At 50.7% G+C, this 21,731-nt stretch overlaps 7 protein-coding genes across 7 annotated transcripts; 3 read left to right on the plus strand and 4 right to left on the minus strand.

The window, feature by feature from the left end:
* Nucleotides 1-2,559: 2,559 nt before the first annotated feature.
* On the minus strand, nt 2,560-3,561 carry VC83_01667 (uncharacterized protein; the record flags this gene model as incomplete). Its single annotated transcript, XM_024465341.1, has 1 exon — nt 2,560-3,561. One exon carries the CDS (start codon nt 3,559-3,561, stop codon nt 2,560-2,562), a length of 1,002 nt encoding a protein of 333 aa, XP_024327124.1.
* Nucleotides 3,562-7,690: 4,129 nt separating this feature from the next.
* Nucleotides 7,691-8,050, plus strand: VC83_01668 (uncharacterized protein; the record flags this gene model as incomplete). Its single annotated transcript, XM_024465342.1, has 1 exon — nt 7,691-8,050. One exon carries the CDS (start codon nt 7,691-7,693, stop codon nt 8,048-8,050), a length of 360 nt encoding a protein of 119 aa, XP_024327131.1.
* Nucleotides 8,051-8,351: 301 nt separating this feature from the next.
* Nucleotides 8,352-10,839, minus strand: VC83_01669 (uncharacterized protein). Its single transcript, XM_024465343.1, has 2 exons — nt 9,274-10,839; nt 8,352-9,218 (listed from the first exon to the last, which is right to left on the minus strand). Exons 1-2 carry the CDS (start codon nt 9,376-9,378, stop codon nt 8,571-8,573), a joined length of 753 nt encoding a protein of 250 aa, XP_024327132.1. The 5' UTR covers nt 9,379-10,839; the 3' UTR covers nt 8,352-8,570.
* Nucleotides 10,840-10,919: 80 nt separating this feature from the next.
* VC83_01670 (uncharacterized protein) lies at nt 10,920-11,325 on the plus strand (the record flags this gene model as incomplete). Its single annotated transcript, XM_024465344.1, has 1 exon — nt 10,920-11,325. Exon 1 carries the CDS (start codon nt 10,996-10,998, stop codon nt 11,323-11,325), a length of 330 nt encoding a protein of 109 aa, XP_024327375.1. The 5' UTR covers nt 10,920-10,995.
* Nucleotides 11,326-11,904: 579 nt separating this feature from the next.
* VC83_01671 (uncharacterized protein) lies at nt 11,905-12,267 on the minus strand (the record flags this gene model as incomplete). Its single annotated transcript, XM_024465345.1, has 1 exon — nt 11,905-12,267. The coding sequence occupies one exon, from the start codon at nt 12,265-12,267 to the stop codon at nt 11,905-11,907; it is 363 nt and encodes a 120-aa protein (XP_024327374.1).
* A 70-nt stretch (nt 12,268-12,337) lies between these two features.
* Nucleotides 12,338-14,494, minus strand: VC83_01672 (uncharacterized protein; the record flags this gene model as incomplete). Its single annotated transcript, XM_024465346.1, has 1 exon — nt 12,338-14,494. The coding sequence occupies one exon, from the start codon at nt 14,492-14,494 to the stop codon at nt 12,338-12,340; it is 2,157 nt and encodes a 718-aa protein (XP_024327377.1).
* A 1,467-nt stretch (nt 14,495-15,961) lies between these two features.
* VC83_01673 (uncharacterized protein) lies at nt 15,962-18,417 on the plus strand. The gene is made up of 2 exons (XM_024465347.1): nt 15,962-17,002; nt 17,056-18,417. The coding sequence occupies exons 1-2, from the start codon at nt 16,645-16,647 to the stop codon at nt 18,036-18,038; spliced, it is 1,341 nt and encodes a 446-aa protein (XP_024327376.1). The 5' UTR covers nt 15,962-16,644; the 3' UTR covers nt 18,039-18,417.
* Nucleotides 18,418-21,731: the final 3,314 nt, after the last annotated feature.

A 21,731-nucleotide genomic window follows, 5' to 3' on the forward strand; every position in this document is an offset into this window, starting at 1 on the left:
TAGGTGAAGAATCTGGAGTGTCATCCTCTCCCTCATTAGGGGCCCAAGGAGCGACAGCAGAAACATTTCCCGCGAATATGTGATAGAGGGGATGGCGGCTCAATTCCCGGTGCTCCCTGCAACCCCATGAGCTCTCTCTACAATTGAGATCCCATGGGCAGGCAACGCGATGCCTGCTGTGTGTGCTTCACGTGGGCGACCAGTTCTCTCCCGATCCAGAGGCTTCAATCTCCGACCACTCCCCTTGTCTTTCCCGTCTCGTGCATTTGACCTATGAGCGGGTATGCCTTCATCAATCATTCGGCGTGCCTCTCGAGCAGCCTCCCCAGTCTTCCCTTGGGCTCGTTGAAGAATCTCCGACTCATCTGCATACTGACTGTCTGGTGCAGATGGACAGGGTAGAGTTCTCATTTCAAGAACAGCACATTTGTCGACCGCGCGCTTTGCAGCCCATCGTAGCGCATTCCGCGCTTCCTCAAACTCCTGTATCCATCGATCTAGATTTCGAAAGCTTTTCCTGTCCTCTGGCCACAGATCCCTGAACCTATCACTCCAATCTTCCTTGCCGTTTCCCTGATTCCCATATCGCTCTCGCCTCCTCCGAACAACTTGTTCTCTCCGTGATTCCTCCCCATGCTCCCCATTGCCTGAGATTGTCAGGTCTTTCCGGAAATTTGTGGGCTGGGCAGCAGTTATTCTGGCATCCTGCGGCCCTGCTCTTTTCCCGCTTCATGATATTGCTGGAGTAGCAGTTCCATGTGAGGATCCTCGGACTCGTAATCTGGGTCAGTGGCTTGGAGGAGAGCTGAAGTGGCCAGTTGCTCAGCAAGTTCCGAAAGTCTCTCATCAACCATTTCATCCGACTCTTCGTCCCACTCTGGGAGTTTTACTGGCAAGGTGTTCAGTGGCTGGGGAAATCCTAACCCAGGTGAATTCAAAGGACGCTTTTGACATTCAGGATCTCGATCAAAGTGAGCCTTCAAGGAGACTTGCGGTTGAGCATCCCCAGATTTTGGAACCTTTCGCGGTTTGCCGTCTGAACTGAAAATGAAATAGTCGTTGCTTCCATAATCTCCAACTGCCTTCACTTGATTCAACCACCCACGACCCAAGAGAATATTATAAGATGTAGTTCCGTAAATGACAAAACATTTCATCACCCACTCTACTCCGGCAACTCGAATGGGTAGGAGGACATACTCATCAAGTGGGTGAATTGAACTGTCGGCAGTGCGCATTTTCCACCCTGATGAATCAGAGTGCCAGACACAATCGAGTTGCTTGGCAACCTTTGCACTAATGAGCTCGATTGAAGATCCGCCATCGACGAGGACCTGATTCACCTCAAACTCGTCCTGGTTGAGGACAGACCTGATTGAACAGATGGTGTAGAAGCAGGGTGGTGGGGTCGCTCCCTGGAATTGCGAGACGAGTCTCAACTTGCATTGGGTTTCCACTGCTTGACTCTGGAGGATGCCTCCTTGAATTCGTCTCCTAGCCTTCGCGACAGGCCTGACCAATTCATCCACTTCTTCCTCGACAGCAGGTGGAGGAGGGTGTCTCATAGTCTGGGATTCCGCCTCTTCCTGGCGTTCACTAATTTCACGCGGCTGCATAGTGGTACCGAACGCAATCTGCGCGCGGACAGTCGGGGACACGTTGATCAGTTGGGGAAAGGATATATCGGGCTGAGATTTCCTCGCGTGCAGGTCATCCCATATACGGGACAGCATCACCGATAGCGCGAATTGGGCGACCGCTTACGAGTGCCTCGATACCCGTGCTCTTTTTTACGCGTGGCTTGTGTTGAACTCCAGGTACTGGGACAGAAGCATCTCCCGGCCATACCATCCCTTGCCCGTGCTGAGCATCTTGGGGAGCAAGGGGTGCTTTTCTCTTTTCTGCAGCGTAGGTCTCCATGGGCGGCCGAACATCAGCCGTAGCATTTGAGACGTAGGGTTCCTGGAAAACAGAGACACTCCCACTGAACGTAGTATTCCTGACCCATGAGAAGTCAGACTCCTGATCATACATTCCCACAGTATCCTGATGTCTTTGCCCCTGGCCCAGCACTCCATTGGTTGCTGCGGCCATTTGGGCATCATGGATTGCCCACGTCTTTGCACCTTGAACTGCTGAAACTTCCGTGATCCTCCCTTGCCCTTGGCCAAATTTGTTCGGTGCATCCATGCGGCCTTGCAGTCCAGCATTCATGGAATTGCTTGAGGCCCTCTGGATGGCTGCAGTTCTCTTCTGATTCGCGAAATCCCTTGCAGCTTGCTGCACTTCTTCTGACGCTGGCATGTTTGTACAATCCGGAGCGTAATGACCGAATTCTGCACATTTGAAGCATTGCGCGTGGATTTTCCCACCTCCGGGTCGATACCCTCCCCCATTAGGTTCAACAGAGCGACTCTGACCTTGGTTCGCAGATCCTCCCCATTGCTTCCGGGCTCCACTTTGTTGCTGTTGCTGAAGTTGGTGTAATTGCTGATACTGTGGAGGAGGGGCAGCATATGACTCAGTTTGGCGGATATTCGGTTGACTGGTGATCCTCTGCTACTGCTGCTGTTCAAAATGCTGCACTTGAAATTGCGGCAGAGGGCCTTGGTATTCAAGGGGCACTTGTTGCGGCCTGTATTCCACAATCTGCCTCTGAGCACTGTAGGGTGCTTGATTTCCTCGGGAACGTTGGCCTTGGGATCTCTCCATCACGTTCGCCATTGTTCTCATGAGGCGGTTTGCATTCTTTGACTCTTCGAGAGTTTCTTCGTGAGCCGGCTTTTTCTCAACGTATGTCGGTCCTTGCATCTCGATGACAGTGTCAAGAATCTGCAGAAACGACAAATCTTCCCTCGACGTGAGAGCTCTGAGGATGTTGGCGAAGCCGGGATCGGTCATATTGTTAACAAAGTTATCCGACAAGGTCTGCTCTTGATCGGCCCCAATTCTCGTGTGTATGTCCTTCGCCTCCGCGACATACTCAGCAATACTCCTCCCACGTTGGTGCAAATTGTTCAGCTCAGCTGCAACGCGTTGGCGCAGGGAACGGCGCTGACGGACCTCATCCCTTCCGTATCGCGCAATGAGGAGCGTCGTGACTCTCTTATAATTCGCCTTCTGATCTTCCGCAAGATTTGTCCACCAACGTGCAGGCTCACCCTCCAATTTGGAGAACAGATAAAGCACAAGGCATTCATCTAGCTCCCCATTGAGATCTGGGGACATCTTCTCATAATCCGACCGAGAGATGGTATGCTTCCATGAGATAGTATCCACGAAGGCCTTGACATCCTGGGTCAGCCCGTTGCTGAACTTTGGGACCTTGATGTCCAACCGATTTATACGTTTTGCTTCAGCGATGAAGGCTCTCTGCTCATCCACCTGAGCTGTGGCCGGTGTTCCAGCTCCAAATCCTGACATTGTGAATGGATCAATCAAGACGCGACTCAGTTCTTCAAGACTAGCGTCTTCGTGGGATTCTGACACGCTCAACTCTTCACTTTCCCTGTACCCTGAGAAATCCCAGACCGGTTCTTGATCCGGGAGACTCCCTTCCATGTACTCCGCACACTCACACCTTCCTGACAACCTTCCTTCGCTCGTACAAGCCTGTAGAGGAACTGGAAACCTTGCCGTACCTCTCCTCACACACTCCGAAGACTCACTTTCTCTCACAGATTTCAAACACTCACTTTCTCTCACACACTTCAAACACTCCCTCACTGTTTTGAGTACAGACAACAGTGTTCTCGCAGCCTTCAAGTGCTCACACCTCCCCTGAGGCTTCAAACACCTTCTAACACACGATTTTCGAACAAGAAGAACTTTTCTGACACTTTGAAGCTCACACTGACCTGAACACCGCCCGTAAGACCTTGAGCTGTATTCTGAGACCGATGATGAAGAAGATAAAGAAGTTGAAGAAGAAAGATGGGCGAAACACTGAGCTTGAGGACCTCGCTTCGCACTCCTGCACCTTCCGACTTGGGGTCTGGTGACCATCCGTAGCCTCTGATTGGCCCTCTCAAGTGGGCCTACCTCTGACCGCCTCCCGGTTTGGCGACCCATTTGAAGTCGCTCCTTCCATTCCCAAATGCTTCGAAAACAATAATGTATGGCAAGGACACACAAATAGATTTCATGCCCCCGATGTGCTGCTGGTTTTCTGCATGTCTTCAGCTTCAATTGCCTACGGCCCATACCATTCACTCAAAGGTGAATCTCGGGCAAGACCCCCAGTTTGTCATGCATCCAGGTATGGGCGTATCAATATGAGGCGATGATGATGTTATTCTTGTATCTACTGTTGGAGCTCAGGCCATAATGATCCTGCCTCGCCTAATCGTGTTTCTGGTGACTAAGCAAATACTGTACAAGGGGTACTCTGACCTTGGACCTCCTTTTACTTCCTATAGGCTACAAACCTAAGAGATGGTTCTATGGGATTCTCTTACGTCGACTACAGTTACCAAGCCTGGTTAGTCATGGAAAGTCTTGGAAAATGAGAGAACTACACTCCTTTAGCATAAATAGGATTGCCCTTTCCTTAAGAAAGGGCAAGCAGACAATACAGTAAATCGACTATCACATACTTCCACGTCTTTTCCAAGCTTCCAAGCATTGATATTGTTACTCCTTGTTTCTGAAAAGTCAGTGAGGTATTAACCTCTGACTTATCCCTGAGTTCTAAGACTCAACATTTGTTACAACTTGTCTAAACCACTCCACTATATCATACACCTGATTGCTGCGTTATGGAATAGTCTAAGCTACGACCCTTTGGCTCTTTTTCTAAGACAGTGTGTTGTCTTAGTAACATCATCCCTTCCTTGGGTGGCTAGATTCTCACATCTGGTGCACCCACCATTACATCATTGATCTAGCAGCTTTAAACCCTCAATCGACACCATTATCAGACTTCACCATGGCATTTGGCATTTGGTGCGATACGCATCGAGTTACTCGGCAGTCCTATAAGGCCTTGATCCAAGTGTTACGACTCATTCCAAACGAGGAATTTACTCAGCTCCCAGAGAACCTTGCAACACTTCAAAAGTGGTGTCATCGCCGACTACCTTTACTACTACTTTAAAGATCAATAATAGACGTCCGGATGGACAAGCAGCCTTCAGGCATCGCTGCAAAGTCTCAAAGCTATATTCACTTCTTTGACCCTCGGGTTATTGCTGCTACAATACTATCATCTATTCTTGGTCAGCCTATACACCAAGGGATGGCCGATATTGTGGATAATTGTGGAGAGCCAATTTTTCCGTCTGACTTTGTCCAATATAAATGTAACAACACTGCTTGTTGCGTCTCTACATCCAAGCATTCTGGGCAGGTTGTGTTTATTGGGCATGATAGTGTAATGGTGGGTGCACCAGATGTGAGAATCTAGCCACCCAAGGAAGGGATGATTTTACTAAGACAACACACTGTCTTAGGAAACAGAGCCAAAGGGTTGTAGCTTAGACTATTCCACAACGCAGCAATCAGGTGTGTGATGTAGTGAAGTGGTTCAGACAAGTTGCAACAAATGTTGAGTCTGGGAACTCAGGGGTAAGTCAGAGGTTAACACCTCACTGACTTTTCAGAAACAAGGAGTAACAAGATCAATGCTTGGAAGCTTGGAAAAGACGTGGAAGTATGTGATAGTCGATTTACTGTATTGTCTGCTTGCCCTTTCTTAAGGAAAGGGCAATCCTATTTATGCTAAAGGAGTGTAGTTCTCTCATTTTCCAAGACTTTCCATGACTAACCAGGCTTGGTAACTGTAGTCGACGTAAGAGAATCCCATAGAACCATCTCCTAGGTTCCTAGCCTATAGGAAGTGAAAGGAGGTCCAAGGTCAGAGTACCCCTATAGACAAATTATGTCATAACTTAACCAATCTTGTGGGTAACTAAGGAGCGATGACGTGTAATGAATCATAGAGGGTTGTAGAAGCTTTTGGAGCTATCGTTCATGTTCCTAGGCCTCTAGTTGATAGAGATATGTCATGTGTAGTATTAGCCCAGTAACTAAGGAGTGATGTCATGTAATGAATCATAGAGGGTTGTAGAGATATGCTATGTGGTCATATCGGCCCAGTAACTAAGGAGCGCTGATGTGTAATGAATCATAGAGGGTTGTAGCAATCGTTGAGTAGTATTGCTCTTGTTGTTGGTGTGACAAGCCAAAATATGTATAGTGACTTGTAGGTTTGAGGAGGAGATTTCTAAGTTTGCTCTTGAGTTTGATAGCAAACTGAGTGCAACGAATGTCAGTATGACAGATAATTGCCCAGCAGTGTTTGAATCTCTACTAACAGTTGCTGATAGGCATGCCTTAACCTCAGACTTACGTGTACACGGTAATGTAGAGGCTAGTGGCTCTCATATTGATGTCCGGGTCCAAGGTGAGCTATCAAGAACTGAGTGTGGTTTACAGGGACTTCCAGTTAAAGTTCGACTGTTTACTAAATCATTTTCGAACTTATTTGAGGAGATACTTACCAAACATGGCCACCACAGAGTGATGTTTAAGAATACACGTTTCCGCTGGTATCAACAATTGTCATATTCAATTACAGAGAGTTCCCGGCGGCGCACTTTAAGGCAGGGCGACATAGTAGTAACCACATCTACTACGTTTGGTCGGATAATTGGTTTGTTTACATATGCTCCGACCTAGACCAATTGCCCAAGGTCTTCATACTTATAGAAGAGTTGGTTCAGAAGGGATCTTGGGAAATGGTTCTGAACCTCCCACTATTCGCCCAAACCTTGTTCCGACGAATAGTTACGTTACCACAAATTGAGGCAGAGGAGATATATATGGTCCCTACTTCTCCAAAAACGTTCATTCATTGCACCTGGGACGTACGCTTCCAATAATACGCTTCTACCATCAGCCCTCCTCTCTATTTGGCCCTCCTCTGTACTTGTTCCAACAATTTGGTGGGCTCTGTTGCCGAAACCGATTTCCAAATATCAACCTTCTTCTTCTTCCGTCAACCCTCCAACAACAACAACACCACCACCTTCCTTCTGGCTGTTTGTGGACCCCTAGAACAGCCTTTCTGTAAGTTCAAACACCTTTCCTTTCATCCAAAACCTCTTTCTGACCGATTCAAGTCATCCAAAACCTCGTGCGCAGTAGATCGGCCAAACCAGGGCCATCTATCTGCGCTAGAGCCTTGCCACAGCCTCAAATTCACCTACACCAACCTCAATACACCGCAAAGTGAAACAATCAAGCCTCTATCACGCCAAAACCACGCCAAATAGACGCATTTGGCGCCCGATTCCTATGCCGACAACCTTACTAGCGCCAGATTTGATTTCACCCAAGTGAATTCAAGGTGAGAGCCCTGGAATATTCTGAACATGTACAGGGGCAGGACACTGACAACACACAGTACTCTTAGCATGGCACGAGAACAAGAAGCAAAGCAACGGGAACAAGAAGCAGAACGACTCCGCGAAGAAGACCGACAACGCTACGAACGGAGGACCGGAAAGACAACGCTGCCCGAGTTCCTCGATGCATGCCACAAACACCTTTGCCTAGGTCTAACCATTCAACCAGATACCACACAGTCAACACAAGGCGATGCCGCGAACGCAGATAACAAACCGCGCCCTGATCGAATCTTGCCATGGCTAGAATTTGACGCGGAGCAGGCATGCATGTGGGAGGATAGATGGAGTCAAAATTCGTCCTAGAACGACATTTTACCTCTTTGCATACACTAGAGGAGTCAGGAGAAGCCGTTCGCCGTCGGCAGATGGGGTCCGAGCTAGATCTCAATAATTTTGCACGATTCACTGTGGAGGATCCAGTATCCCAAATCATCGAGCGGCTCTCTGAGGACAACGTATTACGCAATCGCTTTGGCCTTAAAGGCTCAGTCAAGTTTGAAAACCACAGTAACACACTCAGCCCTGATCGAACAACGGAGGAAATACAGTCTCTCAGCATAACCGACAAACCGCGACGGTCGAAACGTCTTCAAGTCCATGCAAACAAACTGGGACAGACTAAATCTTCCAAGTCATCATAATCCGTAACGAAATCGTCCCGGCCTCGCGCAGACCAGTTCTGCGTTTAACAGTCACTTAGAGCCTGGGAAATAATTGTCATTTTGAATATTTTATAGCAAGTATCAGTCAACCAATCAACGGCCTTTGGTCACTTGAGGATATTGGTATGATATTGCAGCCTATCTTGACACCATTACCCCGAAACGAGACTGAGAGGAATTTAATCAGTTTAAAATTCTGCATCAGTTCTTAGCTACGCACAGCCACAGAGAGACCGGACCGGGTATGAATAAAAAGTATATACAAATTCAAATTATATTTCATGTACGCGCGTCCTCATTTACCCAATCCTTCATGGAGCCATTTGTAGTCTCGTCAATGACGAAATGGCAAATGAAAAGTGCGTTGTAATATTGTCATCTCATAAACCCAGGCGCTGCATCCTCTCAGATATATTACGTAGATGCCTTCACAACGGTTAATCAAACCCAACTCATAAGCCCACCCTCTCTCTCACCGAACCCCCTCCCACAAACCCCTTCACAGCTTCCTTGTCACTCTCACCCCCCCGCCCCACCTCCCCCCCTCCCACCCAACCTCCACTACCGCCTTCACAAGCCCCAACACAACCCTCCTCCCCCTCTCCACATCCACCTCCTTCACCCCAGCCGGTACATGCAAAAACAGACACTTCCCCTCCCTCTCCCCCCCCCTTAAAACCCCCAAACTCTCATGCAAAATATACTCACAAAGATACCTCCCCGCATCCTCCGACGCCCTCACATCCGCCCCCCCAACCCTCCCCTTCCACACCCCAACCACCTCATCAACCCCAATCCCCGGCTCCAACACCTCCCCCTCCACCCCCGCCTTGTCAGGCAAACACCCCTCTACATCTCCCACCGCATACCCGAACCCCGCAGCCCGCTTCTCGAGACAGTAAAATCCCCGCCCTGCTGCCATCCCGATGTGCACACCCCAATCAGGGCGCCACCCGTCTTCCCCCTCCCACAGTCCTGGCACAACAGCATCTACGACTGCGTACGCGACGCGGATTGAGCGCGGATGCACGCGGAGATTCACCTTCGTCCCTCCCGGCGCGCGGGGCGAGGGAGGGAGACGCAGCGTTGAGGGGAGGTTGCGCGCGATTTCCCAGGAGGGGTTGATGTGGTATTGGGCTTTGAAAGGCTGCGAGGGGTTAGCGGGGCGTTTATACATGGGGGGGTGGGAGGGGGAGACATACGCCGAAACCGGTAATGAGGACGTTAATTTCTTGCTCGGAATGCTGGGCATAGCCAGAGGCTGATGTGTCGGCTGAGCCGGAGGAACTGGCGCTGTTGTCGCCCATGGTTGTGGTTGTGTACGGCTTCGATGGTGCGGGGTGCGCCCTGGGGGGATGTATGGATGATGAGTTTGGGTACTATTTCAACTCTCTCGCAAAGCTGTGAGTTTTGCAAAATCGACACAAATAACACATCAGTTTATGCGTTGCTTTGTTGAGCTACGTGTGTCTGCAATCGAGGAATGCAGGTGGGAACGTTGGCTTGACGTCGTGTTCCTGCCAAAAAATGCGGGGAAGAGCTTGGCCATTTTAGCGAGAAATGGGAGCTCCTCCGAGCGCCGGACCTCACAACCGCCACGACCTAGGGATGCCACGTCATATATCCCTCAATTGGAGAGATATAAGTACTCTGTAAATCATTGTAGTAGTAAATATAGCAGTCAATTACTACTTCCTCTCTCAATTACTACTTCCTCTCTCAATTACAATGAGCTCCTTGCTTACAATCCCACTGAATATGTCACCTGACGAAATGTCACGTGCCCGGGAGCGACTATTCTGCTGCACTACACCTATTACACTACCGGTAGCCCACTTTGACCAGCTATGGCCATGGGTACTGTAATTTCCCTTGTCGGGTCATAGCTGAACTCTGGTTTCCGCAGCTCTCCCATTTCTCGCCAAAATGGCCAAGTCCAGCGTGGCAGAATGGGAACGATTCAAACGGGTCCCTGCTGTGGTGGGCTGGTGGCGGCGGGGGCGGCGGCGAGGGTCCGTGCCTTCGCCAGTATAAAACCTCACAACGCAACTTACTGTATTGTAACTATGCACTCCTAACAAAAAACATAGACCCGGTGGATTCATTGGCTGTGTTGGTTATATCACCGATCCGAGATGCATTATCTGATAGGGAGTCGGAGCAGTAGGTATGATTGCAGTGTGTGAACCAAGAAATTATGTGACGAATGGCAAGAATCGACAACAAGATTAGCTAACGACAGCAAAACCCAAACAACAAGAACTACCCAACAACAGCAACTTCCCCGCCTCCTACTAAGACCTTGTTCCAGCTGGCCACGACCACGTTGAGCGCCTTGGTTGTGTCCGTCGCCGCCGAATTATTGGAACCGAGTTCGACGACGTTCCTGAAGCACTAGTGGTTATCCCCGCGGCCTAATCAATGATTTCCAGACAGCACGGGTTAGGAGCTGCCATGTGAACCATAGCAGCTCAATATATACCTATTGCTGTATTGTTGATAGTAAGTGCTGTCCGTGGTCGGAGACTACCTTTATTTTTTAAATACTATTATAATTTGACTATTCTCGTAGAATTCTAGCAAGAGATGGTGGGGATGCATGGTCCGCTTCAAACAAGTCTTATGGGGGGGACATAGGAGGGAGGTGGGTGTTTACTAGTTGCCAAGCTACTTTGCGAATGAACCATAGTTGATTGATAGTTTCATTTTTCTTGCTTCCCATACTCCGTGCCACCATATAAGGTTCGGGTTTTTGATAAACCTCATCATCCAATCCCCCACACCTTTCACATCTCAGACCCCCTCCCCCTACCTACCTCCGTATATCCCCCATCCATCTCCCCCAGCACCGTCCTCTCCTGCGTCAGCCCCTTCACCCCCAGCATAGCGAAAGTGGTCGGCAGCGTAAGATATATATAGCCTTCATGATGGATGACAACAGTTACGCAATTCGTCGTCCGCTATCGAGGATAGACCAGCTGACAGGACATCCACGCGAATGGACCGCGTGGTCCGTAACTACGGGTATGGGAACCAACGACGGGATAGCTGGTGACAACGAGAATGTGACGACTAAGAATGAGCGACAGCAGTATCTTGGCGCGACGGTCACAGCGTCGCTGCTGTTGGCAACATTTGAGGCGCACCAGGAGCGCGACAGCTGTGACGTTTTTTCGTCTGCGCTCTTACCTCCCGGGGCACCCATGAAGGTTTCTACGTGCTCTTTGTGCTTTGGTAGGAGAGCAGAGAGTTGACGGTAAGGCGGTTATTTTATAGGCCAGGAGCAGGGTGGGCCGTTATTCCCGACAATCTGGGTTTGGTGTCGGGGATTTCTTCAAGGCCGGAGAAGCTCCACCCTCTCGGGTCAAGGCAAGCAGAGTCCAGCAAGGTCACATCGCATCACATCACATCACTCATAAACACAGTAATTGCTTCACAGCTTTCCATTCACCCATCTTCCACACCATTCATTGCCCCCCATCTCTATCCATCCTCAAGCAACCTCCCCCCAGCAAGTTCTAATCCCGGAATATCCACAACACCTCATCATCATCATCAAACCCCAGCAACCTCGGAAAAAAACCACAACAAACCCCCCAAACAGCCGACTATCCCCGTCGGCAAAGAAGAAGAAAAAAAAAAAAAAAATGAAGGAAATGGTTCCAGTGTTGGAAGTATAGCTTATTCATAGTCGTTTCAGTCGTAGCATGGTTGTTGTTATTGTGGTGGTCATCTAGTCATCACATCTCTCGTCTCAGTGCGTCCGTCTCCTGCAGAATCAAAATAAATCATCGTTTTTCTTTTTCTCGGTGCTTCCACCCACCCCCCCCCCTTCAACCCTCCTCGTCAGCACTTTCTCGGATGTCGAAAAAAAGAGCAGTGAAGAATTGTTGTGACATCTTCGGGTAGGATGGGGAAAAGCACAATACTGAACGCCGGTGCAATGCAATGCGCGTAAAAATCGTCCGCGATGCTGTTTTCTGTGTGTGGGTAGGTAGTTCGTATGCGTAAAAAATCTCTCCGTCGCCGCGTCTGTTGCGTTCCGAGTCTGCAGGGGCGCTGGGCAGCTCGTTCTGTGGCTTCGTGGACGGGGTCGACGGAAGAATAAAGTAAAGAAAGGTAATAAAGTGGAAAATAGTATCCGGGGCAATCGTCATAATGCGTGCCCTATTAGAACGCCACCGTTGTTGGGTCATTTATTCGTATCAGGAGTATAACATATCCCGCAATCCACCGAACAGCACCCACGCATCAATGGCGCGGCGCTCACAGGCTGCGATCTCTGCCGTCGATACGCTCGCTCATCTCCGCAAGCCTCGCCCTCATCGGACTCGGCGCGAAGTCAAACGACTCAATCGAATGCCTCACCTGCCTGCCCATATTCTGGAAGGTGCTCCACCTCACCCCACCAACGACATCCACTTCAGTGACCCCATGTCCGTGGCGGGGGAATGTGCTATTCTCCTGCCTTCCCGAACCATTGAGTCTGAACACCGGCGGTGGCAATAGTGCCGCAGCGCCAGCAACACGTGACCACGAGTTGCGCGCTGATTGTGTGCGCGAGGTTGGGCCTGGAGAGGGCTCAGGGCCAAAGACATCGTTTGCGGGGGATGCGAAGTTGATCGAGCGCGGGGCAAAGAGGGCATAATCGCGGCCGCGGACCGAGGCGTCGTTTACAGTGTATCCACGGCTGCGGACGCGGCGCTGGTCGTTCTCCTGCTGGCTGTCGGCTGTGGGCTCCGTTGGGGGTCCAAAGAAGTTCGCGGAGAGGATGGAGGGACGGGAGGAATGGGCGTCTTCGGGGTCGTGCATGGCGCGGCGCTTTTGCGTGCCTGTTAGGGTTGAGGGGCGAAGAGTGGAGGCGAGGGATTTCGAAGATGGTGCGGGGAGGAGAGGGCGCGAGGATTGCGGGCCGTATGTCTTCGCGGCGAAGGGGGAGCCGAGACGGCGAGCGGGAGGGGTTGCGAAGTCCCTGATGCTTGTCGTGGTGTTGAGGGGTTGGGAGAGGGCGAGGCGGGCAAGGGGTCCGCCGGGTTGCATGGTTTCCGAAGCGCTGGTGGCAAGGGAGAGCGCGATGGACTTGGTGGAGAAAGGTTGGGTGTCTGCGGGGGCGCGAGCCTCTCCAAGGAGGTAGGTGGTAGAGGCGTCGTCGCGGATTTGAGAGAAGGGGGTAGTAGCGCGACCTTGGAGGTACATGTACATCTGCGCCGACTGGTCATAGTTGTACTTGCACAGTTGGCGGAGGTGGCTGCGTGTGGCGGCACCAGAGTGTGCCCACTTAATGTAGGCCTTTGGCGCATCACCGGTGGGTGTTGGGCTGCGGCCGCGCGCAAAGTCCATGGCGTCCGAGTTTAACGGCGCCAGGTAAGCTGCCTCGACAGTCAGGTTCGAGCCTGGGTATTGGCGCTCCTTGCCTTTGTCAAGCTTGGATGGCTTCTTGGGTTTCGGGCCTTTCCAACTCCTCTTCGCCTCCTTGGAGACGCGGCACACAATGCCCTCAGGTGGAATGCGGCTATTCTCCATGCGGAAGGGTGTCACAGTGGGGTCTTGGAGGTAGAGATGGTATGTGCGCAGGAGGTGATCGCTCTGGTCCTTGGTCCAGCGGCTCTCGACATACTTCTTGCCGCGAACTTGAGAATATTGATCACTTGTCGCATCGTAGACTTCATTATAAGTCAAGGTGTGCTTGTTCTTGGCCTCTTTTTGAGGCGTTGAGATAAATGGATCTCCCATCTCGCTATCTGGGCTGGTGCAGATCGTGCCATTGGAGCGCATGGTGTTGTTGCCGCTGAAGTAAGAGTCGTCCGACCAGTTCGACGGGTCAGAGTGAGAGGACGAGGGTCTGTCTGGGGTGCCTGGTGTAGAAGCATACCAGTCTGTCCTCCTGTAGCCATCGCCGTGGTATGGGCTTGACTGTCCTGGCATCGGGGTCTTTGGAGGCGACGGACGGGGCAGTGGGGATAGGCAACCCTGCGCGGCCCCAGCATCGACCATTTCGAAGTCCGCAGCCGCATCTGGGAACTCGATCGAGGGGATCGCCACATCTGCTGCAGCCACAGAGGCAAGGAAGGCATCGGTTGGTCCAGCGGCGCGGGAGATGTTGCGGCGCTTAATCCTCAGTCTAGGCTGTGCGCGAGGCGCCGATGGCTCTGGGAGCTCGGCCATAGCCGTTGGCTCCGGGGTACAGTAGCGGGAGTTCCGCGAGAGCGCAGACGCTTCTGGTGGAAGCATCATGTTCGATTGTGGTAGATGGTTGCTTTCGGGAAAAGGTGGAAGGTTGGGAATAGAGGTTGGTGAGATTGAAGTGTAGATCTGTATAGGTGGCGGGAAGAACTTGTTCGTAATATGACAAAGGTTATCGGATTGAAGAGATGCGCCAGTATTAGAATGGAGAGGCTGTATACCCGCGTCGTACGAGGTCATTCAGGATCGTTGGGGGTCCAGTGAGGTCACGACGCCAATGGCGGTCGCCGCAACCGATCCGGCGTCGACCACGGTCAGCCCAAGTGGCATGGACAGGAAAGCAGAATGTCGCGTGCGCAATCGGTTACCGGTCGCAGTGCAACATACGAGACGTAAGACCCGTGATATGCAGGCTCGGATGTGTCGAGGTCGGTATTTTGGTGTGTGTAAAAAAAATGGCGAGGTTGGGGGACCACGGCGTGTGCTTCGAATGAGACAAAAAGGGTCCTCGAGTTCTGGTCGCGGCAGGCCCTTGAATGCTGGGAGCAGCAAGCGCGTTCAGCGAGCGGTTCCGGAAAATATCGCGACGGATTGAGGAACTGAAGATTGACGCGACTTGGATGTAATATCTTGTAGCATAATCCGACGTGGATTTGGTGAGTTGGGACAAACAATCGCGCGGTTTTCGGGGTGTCCTGGAGTGATTGTGAGGAGTGGTTTTGTCGCGTCGCAAAGTCAACCGGCTTGTTGGACGTGGACTTGGAGGTTAATGAGGTTAATAAAAAGATGTAGGATGTACGGAGAAAAGGGAAGAGGTAACGAGTGAGTGGTGGTAAAGTACGTAGGTGTTGTGTGGTTGGGTAGAAGAGAAGAAGATGGAAGGGTGGGATTGGAGGTGTAGGATGGGGGGGGGGGGGAGGAGGAGGAGGAGGGGAGGGGGGAGGGGGGAGGGGGGAGGGGGGAGGGGGGAGGAGGAGGAGGAGGAGGAGGAGGAGGAGGGAGTATTGCAGCGGGGGCACGGGGCGGACGCAGAGTGTGGGAGGGATGGCGGTGGGTGTTGGTGGTGGTGGTGGGGTGTATGTAGTGTGATGGGTGTATGTAGTGTGGTGGTGGGTGTTGGTGCTGGGTGGTGGTGGTGGGTGGTGCTGGTGCTGGTGCTGGTGAGTGTTGGTGGTGGGTGTTGGTGGTGGGTGGTGGGTGGTGGTGGGGTGTATGTAGTGTGATGGGTGTATGTAGTGTGGTGGTGGGTGTTGGTGGGTGGTGAGTGTTGGTGGGTGGTGGGTGTTGGTGGTGGGTGGTGTGGTGGGTGGTGGTGCTGGGTGTTGGTGGTGGGTGGTGGTGCTGGTGCTGGTGCTGGTGGTGGTGGTGGTGGTGGTGCTGGTGCTGGTGGGTGGTCATGTTGTGGGTGGTGGGTTGATTCTGGGTGTATGTAGTGTGTGATGGTAGTGGTGTTAGTGGGTGGTGGTGGACGAACCAGTGGATGAAGGATATTCAGCACAGCATGTACGGAGCACGTCCGGCAGTCTCAAAACGTGCATCACCTTGTTTCCTTGACTTGACGCGTCGGGGTCGCGTCAAGTGCCGAGACATCAAATCAAACGGGGGCTCGGGTAGGGCGTCTGGGGAAGGGGAGGGGACCAGAGCCCAGTTTAGTCAGCTTGGCTATGCTATATTACCTGGACCTGGTCTTCAATTTCCATAACTTGTCATATATCATACGTATATCATATATCATATATCATATATCATTTACCATATACCCATTGCTTGCCGAAAGAGTTACGCAGCTGCCGAAAGATGCATCACAGCTGCAAGTACCACTCTTCGCGCTCGACGCGTCTTCGCCGACCAATTGACTCGCTCAACTGTCCATCCACCAAGGTGATGGCAAGACCGAGCAAGACCGAGCAAGATCATCGTTTGGTGACGACGATTCGGCAAGAAATGGTCACGGGATTCTGGTCGTTACCCCAAACGAAGCATAGCCACACCGAATACGATGCTACTATAAAGCGAAATCAAGCGCTCTATTTTTTCGTGATTCTTGCCCAATCACCGATTCTTGGCCAATCCTTCACCAATTTCTTCGTCCCCATTTATGCTGGGTCGCCTACAACTCCAACACAAGGTCTCCATCAGCAATGTAGCAACATCTTCTCTCTCTCATCTTTTTGTACATATGTTATGTATATATATACCCTCTCGAGAGACATTTCATTGAGCGACAGGACCGAGACAAGCGCGTGGTCAAACTCCGGAACAACAACTGCCGATCTCCACTACTTATAGCACGTAGCCTCGTCACCTCGCGGCGCCACGAAAAAGTTGTATAGATTGTCGTGCGCCGACAAGCGCAGTAAGTACGACAACAACCGCGGCGCCAGCGAGCAATGCTACCCTTCAAGCCGCCCCTGCGAGCGTTGATGCTCTTCGTCGCCGTCTCGACTGCCTTCCTGTACTTCACCCTCTACCGCCACGACTTGCATCACCTTACTACCAACATCCTCCCCCTTGGGAAGACAGACAAGCTCCCCAAAGGCACCAACCTCGACGACAAGGCGTCGTTCATTCAGGCCTTCCTGGAGCATGAGATTGATGGCCGCTTCGACCCGGCGCCGATACAGAAGGTCTGCGCGAGCAAGACATGGAATGACAACTTGACCATTGTCTGTGGCGCGCCCCAGGGGGGAATTGGGAACATCCGGAACGTCTTCCTGACCTGTTTGCGCTATGCCATTGAAGCGGGAGGTTGGTCCCCCACTTCCCTTACTATCAACCCTTAGCCAAACTAACCGTCCTAGGCGCTTTCGTAGTCCCGGAGATAGTGAAGCGCGACGCCGACGACCTCTCGAAGCTGACGACAAACAACACTGTCCCCTTCGACTACTTCTTCGACCTTGAACACTTCAAGGCCTCCCTCGCATTAGCCTGCCCGCAAATGGCCCTCTACACCACCGCCCCAGGCGACCTCGTCCTCAACCCCCCCATCGACCTCTCCCCCCAACACCTCCTCTCCGAAACCTTCGCCGCCACCGTCATCCTCCGCCCCGAGAAATGGCGCCCCGCCTTCGACGGCTGGCTCTCCGAGCACCCTCCCATCGCCCCCGGCCGCTCCACCATCTCTCTCGCAACCCCCCTCCTCAACTTCCCCATTTACTCCGACCCCACCGCCTTCATGACCTCCTTCGGCCGCCTCCTCCGCATCCGCGAACCCTCTCGCCGCCTCGCCGCAGCAGCCGTCCACGCCCTACGCACCAAACACAACATCCCCATAACCCCCATCGGCATCACGCCCTCCGCCTTCTTCGGCGCGCACCTCCGCGTCGCCGCCGACGCCACAAAGGCCGGCTGGACGGGCTACGAGCAGCAAGCTGCCTTCCTGCTCCACTTCGCCGACGAGGTCAAGCTAAAGACGCTATACGTCACATCGGAGTCTGCACCCGCTGAGACGTTCCGCACGGACGCCGCGAAGCGCGGCGCCATGGCGCTGGCGAAGGAAGACCTCCTCGATGAGGCGGAGATGGAGGCGCTGCGCGCTATGACGTGGGACCAGCAGGCGCTGGTGGATTACGAGGTGCTCCTCCGCGCATCGGCGTTTGGGGGCATCGAGCTGAGCAGTTTTGCGTGGAATGTGGCGCTGAGACGGCACGTGGTTAGTAGGACGAAGAGGAAGGCGTGGGAGGGCGTTAAGGAAGGGGGGGGGATGAATTTTAAGGATGAGTATAGCAGGCTCAGGGGGGAGAAGGGGGCGCATTCCTTGTTTGTGGAGGCGATGTGGCCGTGAGTGGGTGGTTTTATGAGGGTTTTTTGGGATATAAGGATATGATCATATACATTGGATGTGGGTTGGGTAATGCCCATGAGGCGTTTATTTCGTTTTTTGGGAGGGAATAGGAGGAGGGGGAGGTTGGGGATGATGGATGTGGGGTGGTGTGAGATGTCCTACAGGGCGATTTTTATATCACTATTTGTGTGTACTAACTATATCATCAACGTATTTCACAGGCGAAGCGATCACCCGGACGAAGCGATCACTGAACTTCCCACCTAAAATTGAGAAATTTATAAGATAATAACTCAACAACTTCATAATATACAGGGTTAGCAAAATTATTCAACGTATTCTTGAATATTACGTAAGCTTGATATTCAAATTCATGAATTATTCACTCTGACGCGACTACACAATACTAACACGAAACACATAATTCCTCCACCACAAAGGATGCCCTAGAAAAATGATGAAAGAAATGTTGTTCTAGCCCTCTAAGCTATGCAAAACAATGCAAAGCTAAGCGCCTGAGCAGCTGGAAAAATCTATTCTGTTGATCACCAGAAGCTCAGTCGCCATAAGCATGGTATGTAACCACGACGCAATATTCAAGCCAATTTGCGAAAATTGACCGACCTAGAGGAATCAGTCCTCAGTCTGCATATCCTTAACCTAGCTGCAAAAGGATTTCCTCCCCCAGTGTCCATCGTTGAAGATATGGCAAATCGACTTCTTTGTAATGATGTACGGTTACGCTCGCGCTACATCCCACTGAGCCAAAAAGACTACAGTATTCCGGCTCGCCCGGAATACGCGTAACACGCTTTATATACCACATGTACTGTAACGGCGGCACCCGTTACATTCTTGCATCACGCGACGCGCTACGCATTAACGTTGGTATACATTGGACTTGCAACTTCATTAATCGTGGCAGAAGGTCCTAGCCCTTACTACTAATGCAAGTAATGGCTTTTACCCATTCCCTATTACTAGGTTGGATAGCTTTGATTTTTCCACGCTAATCGGAATCGTGTAACAACCATACTAGAGCAGATAACACTCATCATAAAGCCTGTCTTGTTAAAGTTGTAGGATGCTGTATTTTGCCTACATGCTAGATACCAGGCGGAATCATGCACTAATCACAGTAGGATCTTCGTAGAGGGCCCTTTAGAAGTCATAGGCGCAAGAAAAACGTGTCTTAAGCTCTATGCGTCGTTAAATGAAGCCGTAGGGCCACTGCTTCCTAACGTGTCATGCACCCTGTGACGTGAGGATGGAATTGACCATTACTTCCACATCTCTAATTAAAGGCGGAAACCCTTGCGAATCTAGATTAAGTATGTATTGAACTACTACTTCTTCTTCAATTCTAGTTAGACTTTGGCTAACTAGCTAGGAACCAGCCTTTAGAGTGACACCGTTCATTCTAACTAGTGTGCGCCACGGGGGACCGACCCCGTCGGGGGACCTAAACCGGACCGGACCACGGTCCGGTCTGAAGCTCATAAACCGCGGTTCCCCGTCGGTCTGCCAAGACTGTCATCACGTGATGACTGGGTTAGTTGACAATGACGTGTAAATATTCTATATAATGACTTATTTTCCATGTGTAATTTGTAGTAGATGCAATTACTATAATTACTATAGATCTATATTACGCCATGGCTCCCGGATTTCCCGGCCAGACCGGGACTTGTTACGGACTTGGCTTAACTCAATTGTTTCGACCATTTCCCTATAAGGTGACTGGGCCCTATTGTCCTCCTTTGGCCTTGTAAGTGAAGGTAGGGTGTAATCACACCCATCGTGGCTTGGGGGTAGCCCCTCTACATCTTCTGGCTCTGAATCAATTAAGTCAAAGGTTGATGTATTAGCCTGACTTGGGTAACGAACTTGGCGGCGTTGCCCTTGGCGGTAGGACTGTGATTGCTGTACCCTTTGTAATGGACGGCCTCGTCGCGATTGAATAAAATCAAATTGGTCCGGGTTCCGCTTTGTCCTATCATAGGTATTTGGCTGCCTTGGGCTTCGGTCTGGAATATACTGTAGCGTCATCTTCTCTTGGATATTGTCAATTATGTCATACTGACATTCGTTGCACTCAGTTTGCTATCAAACTCAAGAGCAAACTTAGAAATCTCCTCCTCAAACCTACAAGTCACCATACATATCTTGGCTTATCACACCAACAACAGAAGCAATACTACTCAACGATTGCTGCAAACTCTTCTACTACATCTGTTTATGCTACATACATCACGGCATATCATTTGGACACTCATTGAACAAGTTATTAAGAAAATCTCCTCCTTAAGGGGGTGGGCCAATACTACCACATGGCATATCTCTACCAACTAGAGGCCTAGGAACATGAACGATAGCTCTAGAAGCTTCTACAACCCTCTATGATTCATTACACGTCATCGCTCCTTAGTTACCCACAAGATTGGTTAAGTTATGACATAATTTGTCTATAGGTACTCTGACCTTGGACCTCCTTTTCACTTCCTATAGGCTAGGAACCCAAGAGATGGTTCTATGGGATTCTCTTACGTTCACTACATGATTAGCAAGCTAGTTGTGGGTCGCACTTGATTTCTAATACATTTACCAAGCCTGGTTAGTCATGGAAAGTCATGGAAAATGAGAGAACTACACTCCTTTGGCATAAATAGGATTGCCCTTTCCTTAAGAAAGGGCAAGCAGGCAATACAGTAAATCGACTAGCACATACTTCTACGTCTTTTCCAAGCTTCCAAGCATTGATCTTGTTATTCTCTGTTTTTGAAAAGTCAGTGAGGTGCTAACCTCTGACTTACCCCTGAGTTCTCAGACTCAACATTTGTTGCAACTTGTCTAAACCACTTCACCACATCATACACCTGATTGCTGCGTTGTGGAATAGTCTAAGCTACAACCCTTTGGCTCTGTTTCCTAAGACAGTGTGTTGTCTTAGTAAATTCATCCCTTCCTTGGGTGGCTAGATTCTCATATCTGGTGCACCCACCATTACAAATTAGAGCATGATACTCAAACAATATTTCCTCGTCATTCATATAAGTTGAATCAATGATATCTGTAACAGAGTAGTGTTCAAATAGCTGTTCCCGTTCAATCTTCTGGCGGTAGAAGACAAGCATAATTCCCCGTATTGTATCAGGGGTCATTTGATTGCGCTTATAATTACAGACAGCGCGGGCAGTACTAAAGACTCACTCAACAAGAGCTTCTGAAGCAGGAATACAAAGTATATCCCGGGCCATAGCAGCAAGTCCAGGGAATAGTCTTTCGTTCTCTTTCCACCATTTTAATGGTGGCTGATGGGAGGGTGCTAATAAAAGTTAGTAACGTACATGTATAGCGAAAGCGCCAAACAAGCGAAAGCGCCAAAATTATCTACCCTCACGACAAACATTGCGATAAATCTACCACAACATTAGAAATCAATTGAAACTACTCGGAGTCCTCTTCCTCAGAGGTGTCTATTACAATCTGACACGTGCGCGCATTGTGCCCAGTCTCACCACACTTGCCACAGCGACGGGCACGGGTTTCTTCCCTTGGCTTCCGACCACGGCTTGCCCTTATTTCCTGCTCTACCTGCTGCACAACATCCCTCTCATCCTGTAGCTCTTGCGCCCCTTGTTGACTAAGTGATCCTCCTTGCTGTAGTCGTGTTTTCCTAGCTCTCCGGCGCTT

This window comes from Pseudogymnoascus destructans (genome assembly GCF_001641265.1).
Source record: "Pseudogymnoascus destructans isolate 20631-21 unplaced genomic scaffold scaffold_3, whole genome shotgun sequence".
Taxonomy (NCBI): Eukaryota; Fungi; Ascomycota; class Leotiomycetes; order Thelebolales; family Thelebolaceae; genus Pseudogymnoascus; species Pseudogymnoascus destructans.